Below are 22,086 nucleotides of genomic sequence, written 5' to 3' on the forward strand. Positions count from 1 at the left end.
ATCACAGAAATACATGTAGCTTTTTTTCACTTGCGTCCCAAAATATGACACCTTTAAAGGGCATATTATATTGCTCGGACAACATCGTATCATTGGCCTGGGGGGTCACTCACTACTTGACTTGCTATGCACCCGTGTCCAAGAAAAGCGTCTAAAAGGGTATGTTTTTCACCACACAGCAGCGTCGACGTCTTTTTGAAAAAGGGGTACTTTTTCAGAAGGCATCGCCATTTAGGGGTCCTTTTTCAGCCAAATCCTTAGACGTTTAGGGTTAGTAATATTATTGTTTGAGTGAGTTTGCACTAATTTGATAAAAATCACCACTTTTAATTGATTCTTGTTACTTGTGTGCATCTTTTCTTCAGTATCTATATGTCTGCAACATCAAAAAGACACCTTGGGTATCAAATTAGCTCATTTCCCTGTTTACGCCACTTAGGGTATCAATATAGATATTTCCAAGTTGACGCCATTTAGGGTATGGTTTTTGCATGTGCTACGCCATTTAGGGTAGGATTTTGCATGTGTTTCGCCATTATGGGGTGCAATTTGGTTATGTGAAAATTCGCCATTAAGGGTGCATTTCAGAGGTGTTCGGACGCGGGTGGGAGGCACTTTTGTGTGAGAGTGACCCCCCGGGATCATTGGCAAGCTAATATTATGAGGACAATGAAAATGGCTCCTTTTTTGAGATGTTTAAAATTGATATTCCGCAAAAACCAACTGTAAGCGGTGAGTTCCTTCGAACGAGACAGATTTGACCTAGAAAAAAGTTGACGTCATGAAATGAAATGTGCCCGCTTTGAAATAATAGACTCTAAGCACTCTCAATGCACAAGACGTTGGTCTCAGGAAAAAACGCTAATCAAGTATTACAAATTTAATGGTTTTTAAACATATGGATAAAATCAGCCGCTTCTTTATTATTTATTAATAAATTGTGATATTACAATTCATATCAACATCATGAGAAATATTTGGACTAAAAAATAAAAATAAATATTTTGAGCTCAGAATTTGAGCGTGATTAATCATGTTAATCTGAGACTGGTATATTGAGGTATACTAGTCTCAGTGATCAATATTGTATTTATTATGCAAATAAACAATTTCAATGGGCTTTTGTTGACCATTGAAGGTCGCGCATTTATACATGAATCATAGATCATCTGGATGATCTATGCATGAATGAACATGAAAAGAGCTCTAGGCCATTATATTATCGTGAACATAGGGGAACGGCGAGTAATCCCACTCTTGATATTGGTATGGTTTATTCTATCTTACGTTGTTTTAATGTGTAGTAATAGGCTTAAATGAAAAGATGTGCGGGATTACCCCACTCTCCCCTATAGTGTCCGCTTCATTTACTTACGTCATTCAGACCGCTGCCTCGAAAATTATTTTCGCTTCGAACGGGGGAAGGATACGTACGAGGCCGAACATTACCAACACAATTTCTCTTCTTTTTTTTCAGGAGAAATACGCATAAAAAATTGCAACGAGTTAAACTTGTTTTTGCAATAGATATGCCCTTTAAAGCAGTATTCAGACTTTTTATTGTACGTAAAATATTGTATGTAACATATCTACGTTGTTTAATCTATTGCCATTCTATTTCCAGTAATGTTTAAGTTCTAACGAATGGTTGATGACGTAAAATCGATAATATATTTCTACTAGATATTATATGTAACATATTATCGATTTTTCGTCATCAAACATTCGTTAGAACTTAAACATTACTGGAAATAGAATGGCAATAGATTAAATAACGTAGATATGTTACCCGGTATGTTACATACAATATTGTACGTCTAATACTCTGAGTCTGTGGAGCGCTTAAACTAGATTCACTATTATCTATAGAGGCCCTGCATGAAAGTATCGATTGGCTCCAAACAAAGGACTTGAGCCAGTGTCCTTCACCGTAGTTATGGCGGAGTGCAGTCCATTCAATCAAATGTTGTCATCAACCTATTTGATCGTAGTGCAGGGTTATGTGTGTGAGACGAACTGTCACGGTAGATTGCAATTATGCTTTTGTTGAATGCATTTGAGTAGTCCGCCATATTTACGGGATGATACGTCACGTGCAAGGCCTCTATTCATTTTACCTTGACAGTCGCGGGGGGTCCTTTCGAACATTCCAATGAGTCAATTAGGGCCCAAACTTACGCCAGAGTGAACACGATAGACTCACGATAATGCGATTGATTTTCTTACACGTAAAATACGGCCAATTCAGAGAGAAAATCTTGTTTGTCGTATAGGGCCTACTATAGACAGTTACATTTTGTTGGCCGCTGAGCTTTATCTTTTCAGATACTTCATAACGCGTTTCCATTAAGTTGACAAGCTATTTCTCCTTGCTTTAAAGAGAGCACAAATATGCACACAGTATATAGACAATTGAATAATATTAAGATAATATTGTATAGGCCATAAATATACGCACTCATGCATAGGGAGACGAACATGATAAAGTTAATATGTTCTTTTCCCGGGTTCTTTTCATTCTCGATCATTAACCTTTGGAACATTTCGCATGCATATTGTTTGTCTCAATGCCTTCTCGGCAATATCGGGCCATATTATTTAAATCGTGAAACCGTAGAACGATCTGTTGGTCAGCATAGATATTGAATAAAATTGAATCCCATCACATCAATTCAAAGCTACACCCTTTTTTTAAATAAAGGGACACTCCGTTTCGGGATGAAAGGGGTAATCAGGTTTTTAATTTATTTTTTTTTGCATGGAAAATGTATATTGCATCATTTAAGGATGAGTGCCCTCAAGCGTTTACACAGCAAATGCAATTAAAGGGGTATTCTTCGATTTTAATATTTTAAATTTTCTAGTCGGACACTGATAGACCCTTTGGCATTAAACATAACTACGATGTGTCAGTATGGATTAAGGGTGTTATGGTGGGTTAACCTCTTAAAGGAAGGATTAAAGGGGTAATCAGATACTTTCTTTTTTAAACATCTTTTTTGCATAGAACGTATTTATTGCATTATTTAGGGAGGAGCGCCCTCAAGCGTTTACACAGCAAATGCAATAAAAGGAGTATGCCTTGATTTTTAATAATTTTTTTTTACAATTTTTTTTAGTCGGTATACTGATAGCCCCTTTAGCATAAAACATATTACGGGGTGTCAGGATGGATTATGGATGTCATGGTGGGATTAGGGGATTAACCGCTTAAAGGGACACTCCGGGTTTAAAGGGGTAATCAGATATTTTCTTTTTAACTTCTTTTTGCAAGGAACATGTTTATTACACTTTTTAAGGATGAGTGCACAGACGCGTTTACACAGCAAATGCAATGAAAGGGATATTCCTTGATTTTTAATTTAAAAAAAAATCTTTTAGTCGGTATACTGATAGCCCTTTTAGAATTAAACATATTACGGGGTGTTAAGATGGATTAATAGTTTCATCGTGGGATAAAAGGGTGGTTATAGATATTCGTGTTTGGTAAAACACAACTGTGCCATCTAGTTACATCTGTTTTTGTACTTGTTTAATTCCACTAAACCAGTTCTACAATAAATGAGAGTACTTGTTAGCAAATAAAAATGTCACAGCAACTCGGCACACATAACAACTTAAAATGTATGTTGTTGGCCTAAATGATTGTGACATAATAATTTATTTTGGTGCGGAATATAGCTTTATTTATTTGTTGTGGTATAAATGACATCAAAGGGTGTATTTACAGCAAGGTATTGCCAATAAATTAATGTTTGAACCAATAACAATAGCTTTGTTTATACCCATAACCACAATGGGACCCATACAAGTAGTCCAGTCCCAATTTCTATACCCGTACCCATGGCCCGTACCCGTACCCATACTGGGACCCGTACCCGTACTCGAGTCCCAATTTCCGTACCCATACCCGAACCACAACACACTATGGATCACGATGGCCTCATTCCAATGACATTGTTCAATAACCTCAATTAAACAATCATACTGCAAAATTTGACCTCAAGTTGCAGAGTATGAATTTTGTACCCAAATTTTCAAAGGTCATTCAATGAATGTGCAAATGTATTGGGGTTAAAGAACTGCGCACTGGTGAATGAGCTTGTTGTGAATCCTAATGACAAGTCTGGCAGTTGCTGCATTCCTTGTTGATTACCCCGGACGACGACCCAGCATTATGGCCAATCCTACTATGAAAACGATCGAGAAGATAACGAAAGAGGCCATGTCTAAGTATCGCAGCCAGGCTCTCTTGGGCTGAAAATGAAAGAAAACATACATATTGTTTAATGATTTATGTAATTTTTACCATTGAAGGCATATTCAGTGATCCCAGGGAATCTGTAAAAAAGGATTGAGTACAAGTTAGGTCAAAAAAGGTTTGTCTCTGAACCTTTTGGTTAACAAGCTATGTTTGCTCTTTTTTTGGGGGGGGGCGGGCATATTGCGGTTTTTTTTAAATTCTGTTTTAGGTTTGTTATTTAGCAAGAACACCACCACAAGTTAGAAATGTAGTTCTAACTATTCTAACCGTCACCCCCTAAACCCCTAACCTTTGCTAAAAACCTAACCCTGACCTAAAACTACAAACATGCTATATAATTCAAACCATTCAAAACTTGCGAAGTTCAGGAACTAAATCAAGATCACACAACGTGACAATGTAATGTTGTTGGTAATTTCAATATTGCGAAATTCAGTGATACCAAAATAAGTGCAGACAATTCACACACAATGTCGCTATGACGTCACAATGTGACATGGGACATATAATGGGATATTCCATTTCAAATCCACACTCCCCCTGTGGAAGTTTTTGGAAATATCTCCCACAAGAGGAGTATGAATTTCAAATGGAATAAACACATTGGCAGCTCCATTTGGATTTCATACACCCTCTGAGAAAGATTCAATCTAAATCTTCCACAGAGGGAGAAGGAGTTTCAAATGGAGCTGCTAATATGTTCATTCCCTTTGAAATTCATACTCCCCCGTGGGAGATATTACTAAAATCTTCCACAGAGGAAGTGTAGATTTTAAATGGAAAAGCCCGATAGGTGCAATCCACCATGTCGTGGTGTTCACACGTTACTACTAACAAACAAGACTCCGACATTATACACCACCTTTTGCCGGACCCATGCTTCCTCCGACCCTACTACTCTGACCTTCGTCGGATGTAAAACCATGCGTCTGGCACGACTTGTTGGTAAGTTACGGTCGAGTCTAAGCATAAGAAACGCTTTTGCTTTAAATGCAAAGATACTTTTTTTGCGCAGTATAGTACTTACCTTTGCAGGCATTTGAATATTCAGGTCGTGGTCGTCACCTTCAAGCATCTTCGTAACCGGCTGAGATTTTCTAACATGCAGGTTGTAAGACACTACAGCAAGAATCATCGCAAAGAAGTCGATGAATAATGCAAAAGCCAGGTATTCACCTAATATCGTGTCACCACTTGCTGGTACAATACTTTGAAGATAAACCAGGAGAAGCAGAAGAGCAAGGAAGGTGATGCCACAGAGCGTGATCTTCTCATGCGAAGCAGGTGGAAGCAAAAACGTCAACAATATCAGGAATCCTGTCAGAACGGATGGGAGGACAAGCTTGGCACTGTATGCGCTTGACGTTCGCTTCAGGCTCATTGAGAATGTTATATCGCTCCAGATTTCATTGGGACAACATGGGTATTGTTTCAGATTTAATACCGCTTTGTTGTTAATTACACGAAAATCCGCGGATGGTCTGAGGTCTTCCATGTCGATTGCTGAATTCATTGATGTTAAGTTTATCAAACTCATGTCATGAGCCCATGAACCATACTTGAGGGAGCACCTTTGTTCGTCATAAGGAAAATAGCGCAAATTCATTGGACATTTGAACTCAATTCGATAAGATGGGAGATTGTATACGTAACCGTTGGAGTAGAGGAGCGCTTTGTTGTCAAACAACTTTGTGACACTGACCCTGAAAGTAAAATAGGAGAAAGTGAAGAAGCAAATTATTAAAGCATTTTCTAATTTCCAATTACGCACTGCTTTAGATCCCAAAGTTATTGAGTTGAGGTGTATCAGTTTTTATACCCAATACATTGAGGTCATGTTATATATTTCTTTTTCGGGCATCATTTATGTAAACGTAAATTTCCCCCCGTTTTTTTCACAATTTAACGCGGAATAAAGCAAATTCATTGAAAAAAGGATCATAATGAACATTTGGCATACCGAGGCTTCTCACATGGCGGTGGTCAGTAACCATTCGTAAGCCTGACATTACATTCCGCAAGTACACCAAAGTAATATTTAGTCCGCAGCAAATAGTCCTGCGGAAGACTCTTTTGATGCTCGTTCACGTCACCTGTACAGCAACGGTCTTGAAGCACGTGAAATCTAATTTGCATAACAAGGGACAATGTTAGTAAGAGCCAAAGCCCTTTACATCAATTTAGTTGTTACCGAGTTTCTGATGTTCTGTGCTTACCCATTGTACAATTCAATATCTGGAATCCATATGTGATCTGTGTTGACGCGCATTACAGTGATGTTATCATAAGAGCTCGGATCCCACTTTAGTCGTTCATCCGTCCATGCCTGCAAATACAAATATTTTATGATTTTAATGAACAACAAAATACGCATACAATACTTAGCCGGCAGTCTTCTTCTTTTTGATTATATAGAGTTCTGCTACAATGTTTTGTTGGCTGATGTATATTCTTGTTCACTTGTCCTGCGAAAATCACTGTTTAGTGTATCGGGGCATGGAATAAGGATTTCAATTTCTTATTTCTCTACCCAAGGGTTCGGGCCCAAAAAAATTAAGGGCAGCCCTTAAAGGCCCATTCAGTGATTTGCTCATCTGGATGTCATCCGGATGTCATAGATGTGCTAACATACCCTGCGAGTGGTTCAGCCGAAAGCCGTGTATTTAAGACAAAATAAGACATTTTACACTAATCTGTAATTTAGATACTGACAGTATCTAAATTAGCTACATGTATTTGAATGGGGCTTCAACTACGCCATTCCTGCTGTTTTCTTCGTTTTTGGCCAAATTTGTCATTCAAAAAATTCTTCCAAATGACATTTTGAATAACTTATCCTTCACTTTTAAGCAGTTTATAAACAATTTTGATTTTTTTACACTTGCGCTGGGATCACTGAATAGGTTTTAAAGAGCTAAGAGCAAAATTGATTTGTTGGAAGCGGCATAATAGGATTTGCTTTCTCAGTTCTATCCAGTCAATTCTGTGTATTCTTTTCTCTTGCTACGATACATCATGCATATATTACGGCTTTACAAATATTTGATGATTTTTGATCAAAATAGAGCAATTGATTCACTGATTGATGCAAGTGGCCCGCGTTCACATGAAAGTTGCAAAATATTTGTGGGACATCCTATATTTAAATTTGATATTGCTTGAGCCTGGACCCATCATGCAGGATCCAAGTGTGTGTGTGTCCGATTAGACTGATTGGTTAAACAAACAAGTACTGGGTGAGTAAAAAAAAAAGTGCAATAGAGTAAAGAATCGATATTTCGAGGGTTGACAAACAGAAGGCCTTAACTCACTTTTGGCCATTTTGAGATTTTGGTACCAAAATAATCTGTAATACTCACAGATTCTTAAAATCATAAGCCTTAACTCAATTCAACTTCCTATTGCATCTATAGCACAATAATACTTGGTCACATCTCAATGCAAAATATTATTTTTACTAATTTTTTCTGATAAAGGCACTTAAGGCATTCTGTTTGTCAACCCTCGATTTATGCAAGAACCAAGTCAAACTTTCCCATTATTGAAAAATTCTATAAATGCCAAACTCCAAAGTCACCTTTTGAGAAAATATGAAGTGAATCGCAACTACCGTTTAATTTTTATGAGTCTTTTTGCTGCGATACCCAATTTTGTTATTTGTCCACGAGGTGCCAGTGTATTTTGAATGAGAGCACACCATGCACGGTAAAGGCATCAGCTCTGAAACTGACTTTAACTTAAATAAGGATGATTTTTGCGTTATTTAAATATTTTTCTGTTCAAACAAACTTTCTAACATTACTTTATGTCCTTCATACCTCACTCGACTCCAATTCCAGTTTTTTAATCCCAATATGTCCAACTTACTGGATATTTTGTAATTCACTCCACTTCAATTTGCGCGCATTTCATTTTGACATTTGAAAAACCCGCCTACAAATGTGTATGTTTTTGATAGAGATTAAACAACTTTAAAGTGAAGGTAAAATGAAAATAACAACAAATAATGTTTCTTCTCCTCAAACAAGATCAAGGGCAATAACACTTTGGGTGCTTCATTTTATTTCAATGCCAACGAGGTTAAGAAAATGGCAGTTGTTCCAAATCTACCTTACACAGAGTGGGCTGATATTCAAACTTTAGATGTCTCTTGGACAAACATTAAAATTGGGAATCGTTATAAAATGTGCCATAAAAACAAAACGGTAAATGCTAATTCCTTGATTCTTTCACACAAGGTCACTTATGGGTATATCATATATAAAATGTTTTTAGACCTAAATGGTTCAACTCGGTTCTTAAATAAAAATGAATTCTTTTCTCTATTGCACTTTTTTCATACTCATACTGTATATTAGACTTATTGGTTAAAGAAACACAGCAATATACATGAAGGAAACATGACTAATAAAACCTACCATTTTTAGCCACCCATGAACAGACGCCAAATCATTGGCTTCGTCCTATTGAGAAAAGATCATAAAGATTTTATTTACAAAGTGATATAAATTATAAATTTTATGTACTATTATGAATCTGGTCTCCCTACTAAAATGATCATATGAATCATTTTAGTGCAGTGAGATGTAGCATCATCTGTCGTTTTTCAGTATTTAAGTTTTCAGGTTTTGAAGATTTAAAAATGCCACTTTCATTTCATACTTCAATCGAGCGTGGGAAGCGACAGCGACGAACGTGGTGACATCCATAGTGAAGACGGCAGATAAACCAGAGAAAAACCTCCGGACATACCTGCCTGTGGGGGACTGGCAAGATTTTTGCATTGTGTGTCCAACGATCTAACCACTAAGCTACACTAGACTATCCCAGATAAACAGGACTCAAGTCTGGTACTTATGAATATGAGCAGTCATAGTGGGGTTCCCCCCACCCATGGGACAGAATTTTATTTTGGGAACAACAAAATTTGTGTACTAGGGACATTAAGGATTACGAAAAAAGAGGTTAGAAAAATACATAATCTGGGTGCATGGGAACAATAGCTATAAACTAAACTATCACGTCAGGGTACACAGTAAAAACAATGCAAAGTATTTAAACTGAATATGCCAAGAATTAGACAAAAGATTGGTGTTCTCGCTTTTACTAAATGCTATCGCGTCATAGGAATGTCCAATACTTTATCGCAGAGGATGATTTAAGGAAGCCCCGTCATGCACTGCAAACGTGTTATCACTAGAGTTTCAACTGCCACTTTACTTTTCAAATCCCATTGAATTCTGTGCAAAAGATGTTGTTTAAGAATTGTGCCTGTGTGTCCTTATTACTTGGTCGATTTCAGAACAAAAGTGATGTATGCATAAAGGATAATTCACACCTTCTGTAGGTAACATAAAATGTGAAATCGACTAGCATTTTGAATGCGTTTTTATTGTAAATATATCAGTCCAAATTCAAATTTAACCATGCCCGTCAATGCAATGTGCGAGCAGTGGTGTCATGTTCACTCACACAGCTGTGCTAACCGCAAGTCAACACAGTGGCGTGGTGGGAAGTGCTTAAATCACCTTCTGACTTTATCGTAATGGATACGGGCTGCGACGGCATCCACTACTCAAAAATATTGGACATTCGTATCACTAGGATCCATAACATGCTCATCTATCAGGGCACAGCTCTTTAACCTCAATACATATGTACATTCAATTGAATGACCTTTGAAAATTTGGGTACAAAAACTCATACTCTGTAACTTCAGGTCAACTATGGTTGTTGAGGTTATTGAACTATGCCATTGGAATGAGGCCATTGTGGTCCATAGTGTATAATTTATGAAATGATTGTAGAAACATCAATTCGTATCTTTATAAGTAATACTATTCTTTTTTCTTACTATGAAATCGAATGAGACCAAAGAGAGCCCCACTTGTACAGAGGTAGCCATATCATGCCTTGGTGTGACTTCCTTATGGTAAGTGACGAAAAGGTCAGAGAAAAGTCGTGTATTGTGTTGTGGCGTAAAAGTCGTATTTGGTGTATCTGAAAAATAAACATTTGAATATGTTTTAATGGTTTTTAGATTAAGCAGTGATAAGTATTCTGTAAATTTAGGTATTTACCTAAGGAAGGGCTTTGAGGCGAACTATTAAGATTAAAAATTCAGATGGCCTAATCATCAGCAGCACTGAGATGACGCCTCTTTTGTCATTGATAGATATTGACTCCGTGGAAAGGCTTGAAAATGAGGGAGTTTCGTAAAAAAATATTTATTTCAAAAACGGAGCGGTCAATTGTTAAAATTCAAAAAGTATGTGATAGCTGATATGTCCCTCAACATCATCAAATATTTAGTTACATTTGGTGTATGCGTTAAGGGATCTGGAATGAGCGTTTTGACAGTATTTTTTGCATGAGAGCACATCAGACATATCGAATGAATACGAAGAATGTCCTTCTGATATCAAATAATTTACATTTTTTGAAATTCACGATATAATACAATTATAAAAATTTGATATTTTTCACATTTTTGATATATAACAGTCCTCGAAGTAAATTGTATAAATATAATGATGTATTCTTAAAGTGTATGTAGCTGGGAGGAAAAGCCGAACAATTGAAAATTTTGACCTTTCATATTGAAGATATGGATTTTTTCCCAAAAAGACCTAATTTTTTTTGTGAAAGGTCAAAATTTTCAATTGATCGTCGGCTTTTCATCCCACCTACATACACTTTAAGTATAAATCATCAGATTTACTTCGAGTACTGTTAAATATCAAAAATATCAATTTTTAATGATTTGTCATAAAATGTGTATTACATTGCGAATTTCAAAAAATCAAAATTATTTGATATCAGAAGGACATTCTTCTTAATATTCAGAATGGAATTCGATGTCTGATGTGCTCCAATGTCCCACAATAAATACTGTCCAAACGTTCATACCCCATCCCTTAAAGTACCCCCCAAAAAAAGCAGTTCCCGACGTTACAGTTCTTTCAGGGACACGGTGGACACCCTGTATCTTGGATATGCGCACTTAGTGGCTGTGCAATAATATTATGAGCTCTGGGCTAGGGGAAAAATTTGGGGGAGGGGGCATGAAATTTTGGCGAGCCGAAAGGGGGAGGCAAGCAATGTTTGGCAAGCCGGTGGGAGGGGGCAAGCAATTTTTGGCATATTTTCATGGGGTGCCTTTTAAATAAAACGCTTTAAAAACCTTAGGAAAATAGTACGGAAACGCTTAAATATGCAAATTCTCCTGCTCGCTACGCTCGCAACATGTATCTAGACCATTTAAGGTTTGTAAATTGGGATCCCAAAAACAAAAATTTGGCATGCGCAAGGGGGGAAGAATTTTGGCAGACCGAGAGAGGGGACAAGCGTTTTTTGCGGGCCTTTTGGAAATTGTACCTGGGGGGGGGCTTATAATTATTGAACAGCCCATTAGAGCTAAGATTAACGACTCAAGCAAGTTTTAAAAAATGTGTTTATTTTGTATTTTGTATTTTGCATTTGTTCAATACCGAGGACACCGTGACAGGCCCTCGCTGACATTACAATCCCCAAATGAGTTCTTCTTCGCGCTGTGCGCTATAAGGCCGCTTCGCGGCGTGCCTCTTCACACTAAAACCCAGGACTGGAACCTGAGTACACAAAAGTGTTTGAGTATAACATTAGGTATGTCACAGTGGCTGCACAATAATTCTGCCACACTGTGCATGCAAGCATAACAGTGAATTGAAAAGCGCGCGCTTCAAAGTTGACCAATTTTAGAAAACATCTATGTCAACAAATGAATTTCCTCATGTTTCATTTATCCAAAATGTTTGAATTTTTAATATATGGTGTGTGAAGATTTTCCGAGGCTACCATCGGGTTCGCAAAAATTAAATATTGTTTTGTTTAAGAGCTACTGCCTGTTTTTATGGATTTTTGAAGATCGTTCATAAATCAGTAAATATAGGCCTATTGAAATAAAGGGACCTACCACCATTTAGCTGAAATATTAATCTTTCTTAGCATGTAAATTATTTCCGTCGACAACGAATGAAACACTTCCCTTGCCTTGAGTAAAACTAATTAAAAACAAAACATCAAAGACATTTTTAGGGAGTAATTTTCCAAACCACAATAGCTCTAAGCCATTGTGTGTGTCCAAGGCCATACGATTTTTGTATACGCGATACAGTAGAATGGCTGTTCTTTTTACCATTTGTCTTCCCATGTTAATCCAGATAACAAAATGTTAATTTAAAGTCTCATTGCAAATGAATTTTTATTTTTACTTTTCGGATTTAGCTTTGAGCAATGGTGACACATACCATGTTTACAGAAAAAAAATGAAAATTCTGTTCCAGACATCGTCAAAATGTATTTTTTTGTATTATATTTAAGTAATTAACTACAGTTTCTTTATTCAACATCATAACAGGTTCATATTTGACAAATTTATGGTGAATGAATAGACTTTCATTAAATATTGAAAAAACCCAAAATTACTCATGCCTAATTTACATAATAATATCATGAATACATAATTAGCTGTAATTAGATAATTTGCATAATTAATTACTTTTTGTGTATTTTTTGTTATCAATTGAAATAACTTTGTATACATATGTGTGCAAAAAAACCGCACCCTGATATCATGTACGGTTTTCTATTGGCATCAATTTTGCATATTAATTAGCTGAACTTAGTCATTTTTTCACCTTTAATTTGTCTGCAGATTGGCTGAAATAGCTAAAATAGTATATTTGGTTAATTTATTATAATTATTCAATGATAGATTTTTAAATTTTGTTTTCTTTAACGAAGTACGGAAAGATAGGCATTTAACCTGTGATACTTAAATTAACGCTGCTTTTTCAAGGAAGGGTCCAAATAAACCCAATTTTGTCATTATAGCCATTTGTGGCAAGTTTTAATTCCATTTATGAGCATCTTAAAATTGACACTACATCACAATGCATTGACCAATTTCAATTCCGTTTTTTGTTTTTTGATACTTTAATAAAGCTCATTCATGTAGAAACATTAAATAACGTGTTTCTGCTGCGCTTATTTTTGGGGTGATATGCCTAATAACATACCTGCCACACCTCTCGGTCCATTTGCTGCCTCGGACGGGATAGTAAATACCAACAAGCTCAGAAGGCTGCATATTAGTTGTATCAAACCTTTCCGCCACTTTGCCATTCTTGTCTAGTCTTTTTTCCCGCAACAAACAACAAGAAGATCATTCACAAATGAACGTGTAGTGAAGCAATAATGATGTTTGCGTGTTCGAGTCTCTATATCATTACATGTCGCTATAGGGGCAATATGTTCCCTATTACCACTCACGGCAAAACCAGACAAAATTTGTCAAATCTAATGTTTCACATTTAAGGGGTGGGGTATGAACGTTTGGACAGTATTTATTGTGGGACATTAGAGCACATCAGACATATCGAATTGCATTCTGAATACGAAGAATGTCCTGATGATATCAAATAATTTTGATTTTTTGAAATTCGCAATGTAATACACATTTTATGGCAAATTGATATTTAACAGTACTCGAAGTAAATCTGAAGATTTATACTTAAAGTGTATGTAGGTGGGATGAAAAGCTGACGATCAATTGAAAATTTTGACCTTTCGTATTGAAGATATGAATTTGTTTTCCCAAAACACCAAAACAAATAGGTCTTTTTGGGGAAAAAATCCATATCTTCAATATGAAAGGTCACAATTTTCAATTGAGCATCGGTTTTTCCTCCCAGCTACATACACTTTAAGAATATGTCATTAGAATTATAAAATTTATTTCGAGGCCTGTTATCCCAGCAAACACAAAAACGTTTTAAAAACGTTTTAGATAAGTTATATTTTGGCTTTTGGTTTAGGTAAAAACGTTTTAATAACATTAAAATGTCGGGTTATATAAAGGTCATGATAACGTTTTAAAACGCTTTGTATGAAAACACACTACAACAATATTTTTAAATGTTTTCAAAAATGTTATTGTAAACTATTTTTGCAAACATTTTTGCCAAATATTGTGTCAATACTTAAATAACATTATGTTAAAATATTTGAACCCAGCAAAGACAGAAATGTTCTTAAAATGTTGTTTTCAAAACCTTTTAATAACATTTAAATGTCGGGTTATATAAAGGTCATGAAAATGTTTTTAAAACGTTATTGAAAATATTTTGGGCAAACATTTTTCGCAAAATATTTTTCAACCCCAAAATAACATTCTGTTTAGAATGTTTTGTATCAAGTTTTCAAGAATGTTTTTGGAATGTTATTAAAACGTTTTATACCCTTTATATAACCCGACATTTAAACGTTTTCTGTAAAACATATTTGTATGCTGAGCAGTAGATTATCAAAAAATGTTTTTTAAGCTTGTGAAAACGTTTTATACTCTTAATATACCCTTTATATAACCCGACATTTAAACGTTTTCTGACAACCTTTTATAACATTTTGCGAATGATGTCGAAAACGTTTTGTGTTTGCTGGGATATATCAAAATGTGAAAAATATCAAATTTTAATAATTTGTCATAAAATTTGTACTATATCGTGAATTTCAAAAAATGAAAATTATTTGATATCAGAAAGACATTCTTCGTATTCAGAATGCAATTTGATATGTCTGATGTGCTCTTATGTCCCACAAAAAAATACTGTCGAAACGCTCATTCCAGATCCCTTAAGTATTCTCAATGTATGGACATTGCTGGATGTTTTACGTGCCAGGTCAAGTATACTATTATTTGATTTGTTGCATGAAAAATATAACTTTTTTCTTGATAATATTATGTTTTCTCTTATTTTTAGCCATGTTTTAATGATCGATATTTTCAAAACTATCCTGACGACTTGATCTGGTTTTACCATGATAAGTCACATATTTCACCCAAATGTTTCTCAAAAATCGCCAATATATTCTGTAAATAAATTGTGCCTGATAAAAAGAAAATAAAAGTTTTCCTTTCATATGTTAAAGCAATATTTTATATAGTATACCAAAATTTCAAATTATGTGAAATTTAAAGTTGCTAAATTTTTGCAACCTTGTGGTAGCGACTCATGTCCCGTCTGCATGTTATTCAAAATGTTCAAGTTAAATCTACACACGCGGCTCATGCTGGGAACTTGATGACCTGTTGCCCTTGTTCAATTTCCACCCTCAGGGGTTATCAAGCGAAGACTATTATCTTCTGAATTCGGTGTACTTTTTAAGGGCTCATAGGGACCGTTCACAAACACTTATTAAAGCGTTTCCGTACTGTTTTCCCAAGCCTTCATGAATGTGTGCCAAAAATCGATTGCCCCCGTCTCGACTTGCCAAAAATTGCTTGCCCCCCTCTCGGCTGGCCAAAAATGTCTTGCCCTCCCCCCAATTTTACCCTCCGCTCAGGGCTCATAATTATTGCACAGCCCCTAAGCTATTGGCGGATTATCTGGTGGATGTGTGGATTTTTGGAAAATTGACAATTAATTTTAGTCCACAAATTTTGGATAAAATTTGAGATCCAATTGATGTTTCAAGATAACTCAAATACTACATCACTGCTAAATGTATGTTGAAATTAGTATCAGTGTTGTAGGTCTCGAGACCGGCCTCGGTCTCGAGACCGGTCTCGAGACCAGCTAAGCCTGGTCTTGGTCTCGGTCTCGGGACCTGCTGGTCTCGGTCTTGGTCTCGGTCTCGGGCCTCCTGGTCTCGAGGTCTCGGTCCGAGACCGGCTTCGAGACCGGCAAAATAGCACTATTCTGGTTACCTGGCAGCAATTCTGCTCAGACAGTTTTCATCAATTGAATCATTAAAGATTTTACTAAATCCTCAATTAACATTTTCAATCTTACATCTACTCATTTTTTTTAATTAGGTCCAATTAGTAATTGTTCAAAACATAAATTCATATAACAAACTCTATCTCAATCCCTATGCAGAATCCAGTTCCGTTAAAATCTACTTTAAACAATTTCATTGGTGCATTTGCCCAAAAATCTTTTTCTATACGTACCAAAAAGTGGCAACATGAAAGGATTCACAAAGGTTACCAGATAATGTTAAAATGTACAGTTTTCATAATATTTTACAACAACGTTTCCGATTTTGTTGTACATAATGGGCCTACTGTTATTTTAAAGTTTAACATTAACGTTTGACAACATTTTTATAATATTTTTGATAATTATTATTTTAAAATCTTTCATAAAATCCACATCGGGCCAAAGTTATTAAAGCGTTATGCAACTTTTTGGGAAAATGTTCTTTAACGTTTCAAACACCTGGTGTTTGCTGAGAGATTGTATCGAAATAAATTACATGAACAACTAGTGCATTGCATTTATTATTTCTTTAAAAAGTGACATTTTTGGGCGGGAGGATCTTTTTTCAAATTCCATACTTAGACATATGGCAGCCTATAGCAGATGACGCCATATGCAAATTAAGGCACCGTGATCAAAGAAGCATTGTATCATAGAGCTTTTTGAATGCATTCTTTTATAGCTTTTGGGCCCAATAGCCTATTATTATTGCAATGTTAGCTAATGTTACTAATGGGTCATTTTAATCGCCTTATTTATCTTGTTTTGGATCCAAATAAAAAAAATTGAATTTTGGTATCCTTGCTTAAAAAGTTAACACTAAAAATGGATTGTATGGCCCATCATATACCAGTCACCGTTATCATTCATTAATGATATTACTTTCAAGCCCGGTCTCGGTCTCGGTCTTGGTCTCGGACCTGCCGGTCTCGGTCTTGGTCTCGGTCTCGGACCAGCCGGCCTCGGTCTTGGTCTCGGTCTGGGACTGCCTGGTCTCGGTCTCGGTCTTGGTCTCGGATAGGCCGGTCTCGACTACAACACTGATTAGTATTACGTAGTCTGTGTATCCATATACAGAAATGCATGTAGTTTTTTTTTCACTTGCGTCCCAAAATATGGCACCTTTAAAGGGCATATATATTGCTCGGACAACATCATATCATTGGCAAGTTAATATTTTGAGGACAATGAAAATGGCTCCTTTTTTGATAAAATAAGATGTTTAAAATTGATATTCCGCAAAAATCAACTGTAAGCGGTGAGTTCCTTCGAACGAGACAGATTTGACCTAGAAAAAAGTTGACGTCATGAAATGAAATGTGCCCGCTTTGAAATAATAGATTCTAAACACTCTCAATGCACAGAACGTATACTGTTGTTGTTCTCAGAAAAAAACGCTAATCAAGTATTACAAATTTAATGGTTTTTAAACATATGGATAGAATCAGCCGCTTAATATATAATTAGTAAATTGTGACATTAAAATTCATATCAACATCATGAGAAATATTTGGACTAAAAAATAAAAAAATGATCTATGCATGAATGAACATGAAAAGAGCTCTAGGCCATTATGTTATCGTGAACATAGGGGAACGGCGGGTAATCACTCTTGATATTGGTATGGTTTATTCTATCTTACGTTGTTTTAATGTGTAGTAATAGGCTTAAATGAAAAGATGTGCGGGATTACCCCACTCTCCCCTATAGTGTCCGCTTCATTTACATACGTCATTCAGCCCGCTGCCTTGAAAATTAATTTCGCTTCGAACGGGGGAAGGATACGTACGAGGCCGAACATTACCAACACAATTTCTGCAGGAGAAATACGCATACAAATTGCAACGAGTTAAACTTGTTTTTGCAATAAATATGCTCTTTAAAGGTCCGTAACCTGATCGACAGCATCATCCCCCGATTTTTTTCATTGTTGATGAGGTTTTGGTATCACATAATAGATACTATTTTTCTCATTACTATCCTGAAATTTGACGCTCCAAGTCGATGTATTTCCGGAGAAATCATGAAACACAGCGGTTTTACAGGTTACCAGTTGTTCGCATTTTACACGACACGGGAGTTTTGGGTAGTCATAGAATGAAATCGGAATAGATTCGGAAGACTTCACCCCAGTACCAATTCGTCCGCAAAAATGCATCAAATAGGCCCCCTAATGTCAAACTATAGATGGCGCTATAATGATATAAAACAAAAAACAAAAATAAAGAAATACATAAGAGGCGAAATAAATAAGGAAACATGACCTATATTGTCAAGCATGATACGAGGAATATGAAAAAAATTATGAGAGCACCTCCCCATTAAAAATTAGTTAAAAAATAAAACAAAGAAAAATCATAAATATGTGAAAATGCACATCATATAGCTAAAAATAAAGAAATAATTAAGCGAAGTAAATACAGCATGGGCTATCTTGTCAAGAATGATAATGAGCGCAGTGATATGTAATGTTTTTTAAGATTAATCAGTATGAATAGAGGGTATAAAAGTGTACAGGGCGAGCCGGTTTTCAGTGCCAAGGCGAACACTTCCTGTTTCCACCGGGACATGCGCTCGGCCGTTGTTTCGGGATGCCTGACCAGAATGCAATGCACGCGTACCAGTGTATTGGCTTGCTAATTATGCTAATTATTCACATTTATGCTGAAATTGTTCCCGTTTTCTCACATAGATTGATAAAGGGGACAATATTTGACATTGTGTGTAAGTTTGAAGAGAATTCATATCCTAAACCGATAGGGTTACCCCCCTTTAACATGTTTAAGCTAGATTCACTAAGACCACCTATGCCCGTGCAACGGGGCATAGATATTGTATTTGTTGTGTTTAGTCGTCTCCTTCTTCGCCTTCTTCTTCATCTTCTCAAGACCACCCCTTTGCACTCGTCTAGCTCAAGAACTAAAGTAGCCTCAGGGCTCATACTTGGTATAATGATGACCCGTGACCCCCAAAATTTCCTAGTGGGTCCTGACCCCAGAGGTCAAAGGTCATGGGCTACAGGGGACAATATGTGTAAAATTTCAAACAGGTCTAGCTCAAGAACTAAAGCGCCCCCAGGGTTCATACTTGATATAATGATGGCCCATGACCCTAGAAGTATACTATGCTAGCCGCAACCCCAGAGGTCAAAGTTCATATGCTTTAAAAAGCAAAATAGGTACGACCTATTAACATAGTGTAGCGCAATAGGTAGCATTTTGGTAGCTAACTGTATTTGCAATGATAACGGCTTCAAATATACGTCAAGACGTACAATGGGGTTAAGAGGTTAAACGCTTGAAGGGACACTCCTTTTCGGGATGAAAGGGGTAATCAGGTTTTTAATTTATTTGTTTTTGCATGGAACATGTTTATTGCATCATTTACGGATGAGTGCACTCAAGCGTTTACACAGCAAATGCAATTAAAGGGGTATTCTTCGATTTTTAATATATATTTTTTACATTTTGTAGTCGGTATACTGATAGCCCTTAGCCCCTTTGATCCGTATGCACAAAAGAGTTAGACCGGGTCTAAAGTTAGACCTGGTCTAAGTGGAATTTAGTCCCAGGAGAAAGGACATTTTCTTTACATTTGCCCAAGTTATTTTGTATTATTTTTGAAATTTGCATTTAAATCTTTAGAATTTGCTAGCTACTCTAGGAAGGAAAGAAGAGTAAAGGACCATTCCGGATGGAACTAAATTCCACTTAAACCAGGTCTAACTTTAGACCTGGTCTAACTCTTTTGTGCATACGGACCTTAGACATTAAACATTATTACGATGTGTCAGTATGGATTAAGGGTGTTATGGTGGGTTAAGGGGGTTAACCTCTTAAAGGGAGGATTAAAGGGGTAATCAGATACTTTCTTTTAAACATCTTTTTTGCATGGAACGTATTTATTGCATTATTTAGGGAGGAGCGCCCTCAAGAGTTGACACAGCAAATGCAAGTAAAGGAGTATTCCTTGATTTTTAATTATTTTTTTTACTATTTTTTTAGTCGGTATACTGATAGCCCCTTTAGCATAAAACATATTACGGGGTGGCAGGATGGATTATGGATGTCATGATGGGATTAGGGGATTAACCGCTTAAAGGGACACTCCGTTTTGGGCTTAAAGGGGTAATCAGATATTTTCTTTTAAACTTCTTTTTGCAAGGAACATGTTTATTACACTTTAGGGAGTGTTCAGAAATACTTTGGTGGGGGGGGACTGGAAAATATTTTTTTCATGTCGAAAATTTTTTAACCCCCTCTTCGCGAACCCAAAACTTTTTGACCCCCCTCTTAATGGACCTAAAACTTTTTGACCCCCCCTCATATAGGTTCAAAACTATTTTGACCCCCCCCATCATAATGTACCATTCTACTAATTCAATTCTACTACCATTCAAATTAAATGGGATTTTAAAAATGATACTAAAATTTGTATTCAAGTGCAATGAAACTGTACCCATGTCATTGATATAAAATATGTGGAATTGTGGAAATGTTTTAAAGTAGCACGCTAACATTTTTGCCATTTGGAAGCTAAACGAATGAAATTTGAAGTAAAAGTGGATTAAATACGCGTGAACATTGGGGGATGATTGTATGGGCCATCCCCCCGGGATCTACGCCTATGTTTACTGGGACTTTTTGTTGTGGCGAAGCGCGCAAAAACAAGACTATTTTAACCCAAAATACAGGGGAGTAGCCAGTTTTCTTGGTCGGGGTGAATAAATTTCGGGGGCACAGAACGAAAAAAGAAATTGCAGTTGCAAATACATATACCGGTTTTGTTTTTTAGGGAGACTGCACATGTATTTGAGCTTCCAAAAAAGGCTTTATTGGGACAAAACGTGTGCAAAAATTGTGTATTTCGCCCATGATGGGATGAAAATGCCTTTATTGTGACAATGTTTGCACACATCGTGCAAACATTTTGTATTTTACACTATTTTGGCCCATGATCGGATTGAATTTATTATGGAAAAGGGTCTCCTTGCTCCTTTTCTTTGCCCTCCAGATTTTCTCTTTCATTTTTTGTCAGAGGGGCACTTTTCTCTTTCATTTTTTGTCAGGGGACCTTTCGCCCCCTGTCTACACTATACTGCCGAAATGGTGTGTTTTGCTATTAAATTGATGGGCCAGTTCGCGTAATCGCGAAGCGCAAAATTTTGCAATTTTACCCTATTTGGGCCCAAAACATGGTGCTTTTCGATGTGTTAAAAAAGTTGCACATGGCAATTATTGCTTTATTTTTTCTTCTTTAAGAATTTTTAGGGGATGTCCCTCATGGAAAAAATTAGGGGGAGCGTGTACCCCGGTTCTCCAAGCTTCCTCCGCCTATAATTGTAATGCAACATGATTTAGTTGTATATATCAGTGATAATAAATTAATAATCTGTACTACATGAAACATTATTGTAAAAATTGTCAACACTAAGAGCTGACCAGAAAGAACTGACACAAACCTGAAAATTACTATAGACAACAATTTTTAACACTGGATCAAATGTACTTTTGTTCTGGTTTAATACATGGGAACATTTGCGCGCGGAGCGCGTAAAAATTTTACACCCCCCCTCTACGTGCCGAAAAACTTTTTAACCCCCCTGTTCATACACCCAAAACTTTTTCAACCCCCCCTATTCAGAACTCCTAAAATTTTATGACCCCCCTACATATTTTCCAGTCCCCCCACCAGAGTATTTCTGAACACTCCCTTATAACGAGGAGTGCACAGACGCGTTTACACAGCAAATGCAATGAAAGGGGTATTCCTTGGTTTTTAATTTAAAAAAAAATCTTTTAGTCGGTATACTGATAGCCCTTTTAGAATTAAACATATTACGGGGTGTCAAGATGGATTAATAGTTTCATCGTGGATTAAGGGGGTTAGGGTGGGAAACACGGTTATAGATATTCGTGTTTGGTAATACACAACTGTGCCATCTAGTTACATCTGTTTTTGTACTTGTTTAATTCCACTAAACCAGTTCTACAATAAATGAGGGTACTTGTTAGGGCT

At 36.4% G+C, this 22,086-nt stretch overlaps 1 protein-coding gene across 2 annotated transcripts in view; it reads right to left on the reverse strand.

Moving 5' to 3' along the window:
• LOC140146169 (neuronal acetylcholine receptor subunit alpha-2-like) overlaps positions 1–13,599 on the reverse strand; it is a 29,747-nt gene extending 16,148 nt beyond the window's left edge. Inside the window, exons 1-6 of one of the 2 annotated variants that reach the window (XM_072167932.1) lie at positions 13,324–13,599; positions 10,119–10,264; positions 8,683–8,727; positions 6,481–6,590; positions 5,292–5,967; positions 1,753–4,257 (exon numbers count right to left, since the gene is read on the reverse strand). In XM_072167932.1, coding sequence (XP_072024033.1) covers positions 4,153–4,257; positions 5,292–5,967; positions 6,481–6,590; positions 8,683–8,727; positions 10,119–10,264; positions 13,324–13,429 — 1,188 coding nt within the window. In that variant the 5' untranslated portion in view covers positions 13,430–13,599 and the 3' untranslated portion in view covers positions 1,753–4,152. Of the gene's footprint in view, positions 1–1,752; positions 4,258–5,291; positions 5,968–6,480; positions 6,591–8,682; positions 8,728–10,118; positions 10,265–13,323 lie in introns of those variants that run through there. The other variant, XM_072167934.1, reaches the window with a different exon arrangement.
• Between the last annotated feature and the right edge of the window lie 8,487 nt (positions 13,600–22,086).

Source organism: Amphiura filiformis, chromosome 2, assembly GCF_039555335.1.
Source record: "Amphiura filiformis chromosome 2, Afil_fr2py, whole genome shotgun sequence".
In the NCBI taxonomy this organism is placed as follows: Eukaryota; Metazoa; Echinodermata; class Ophiuroidea; order Amphilepidida; family Amphiuridae; genus Amphiura; species Amphiura filiformis.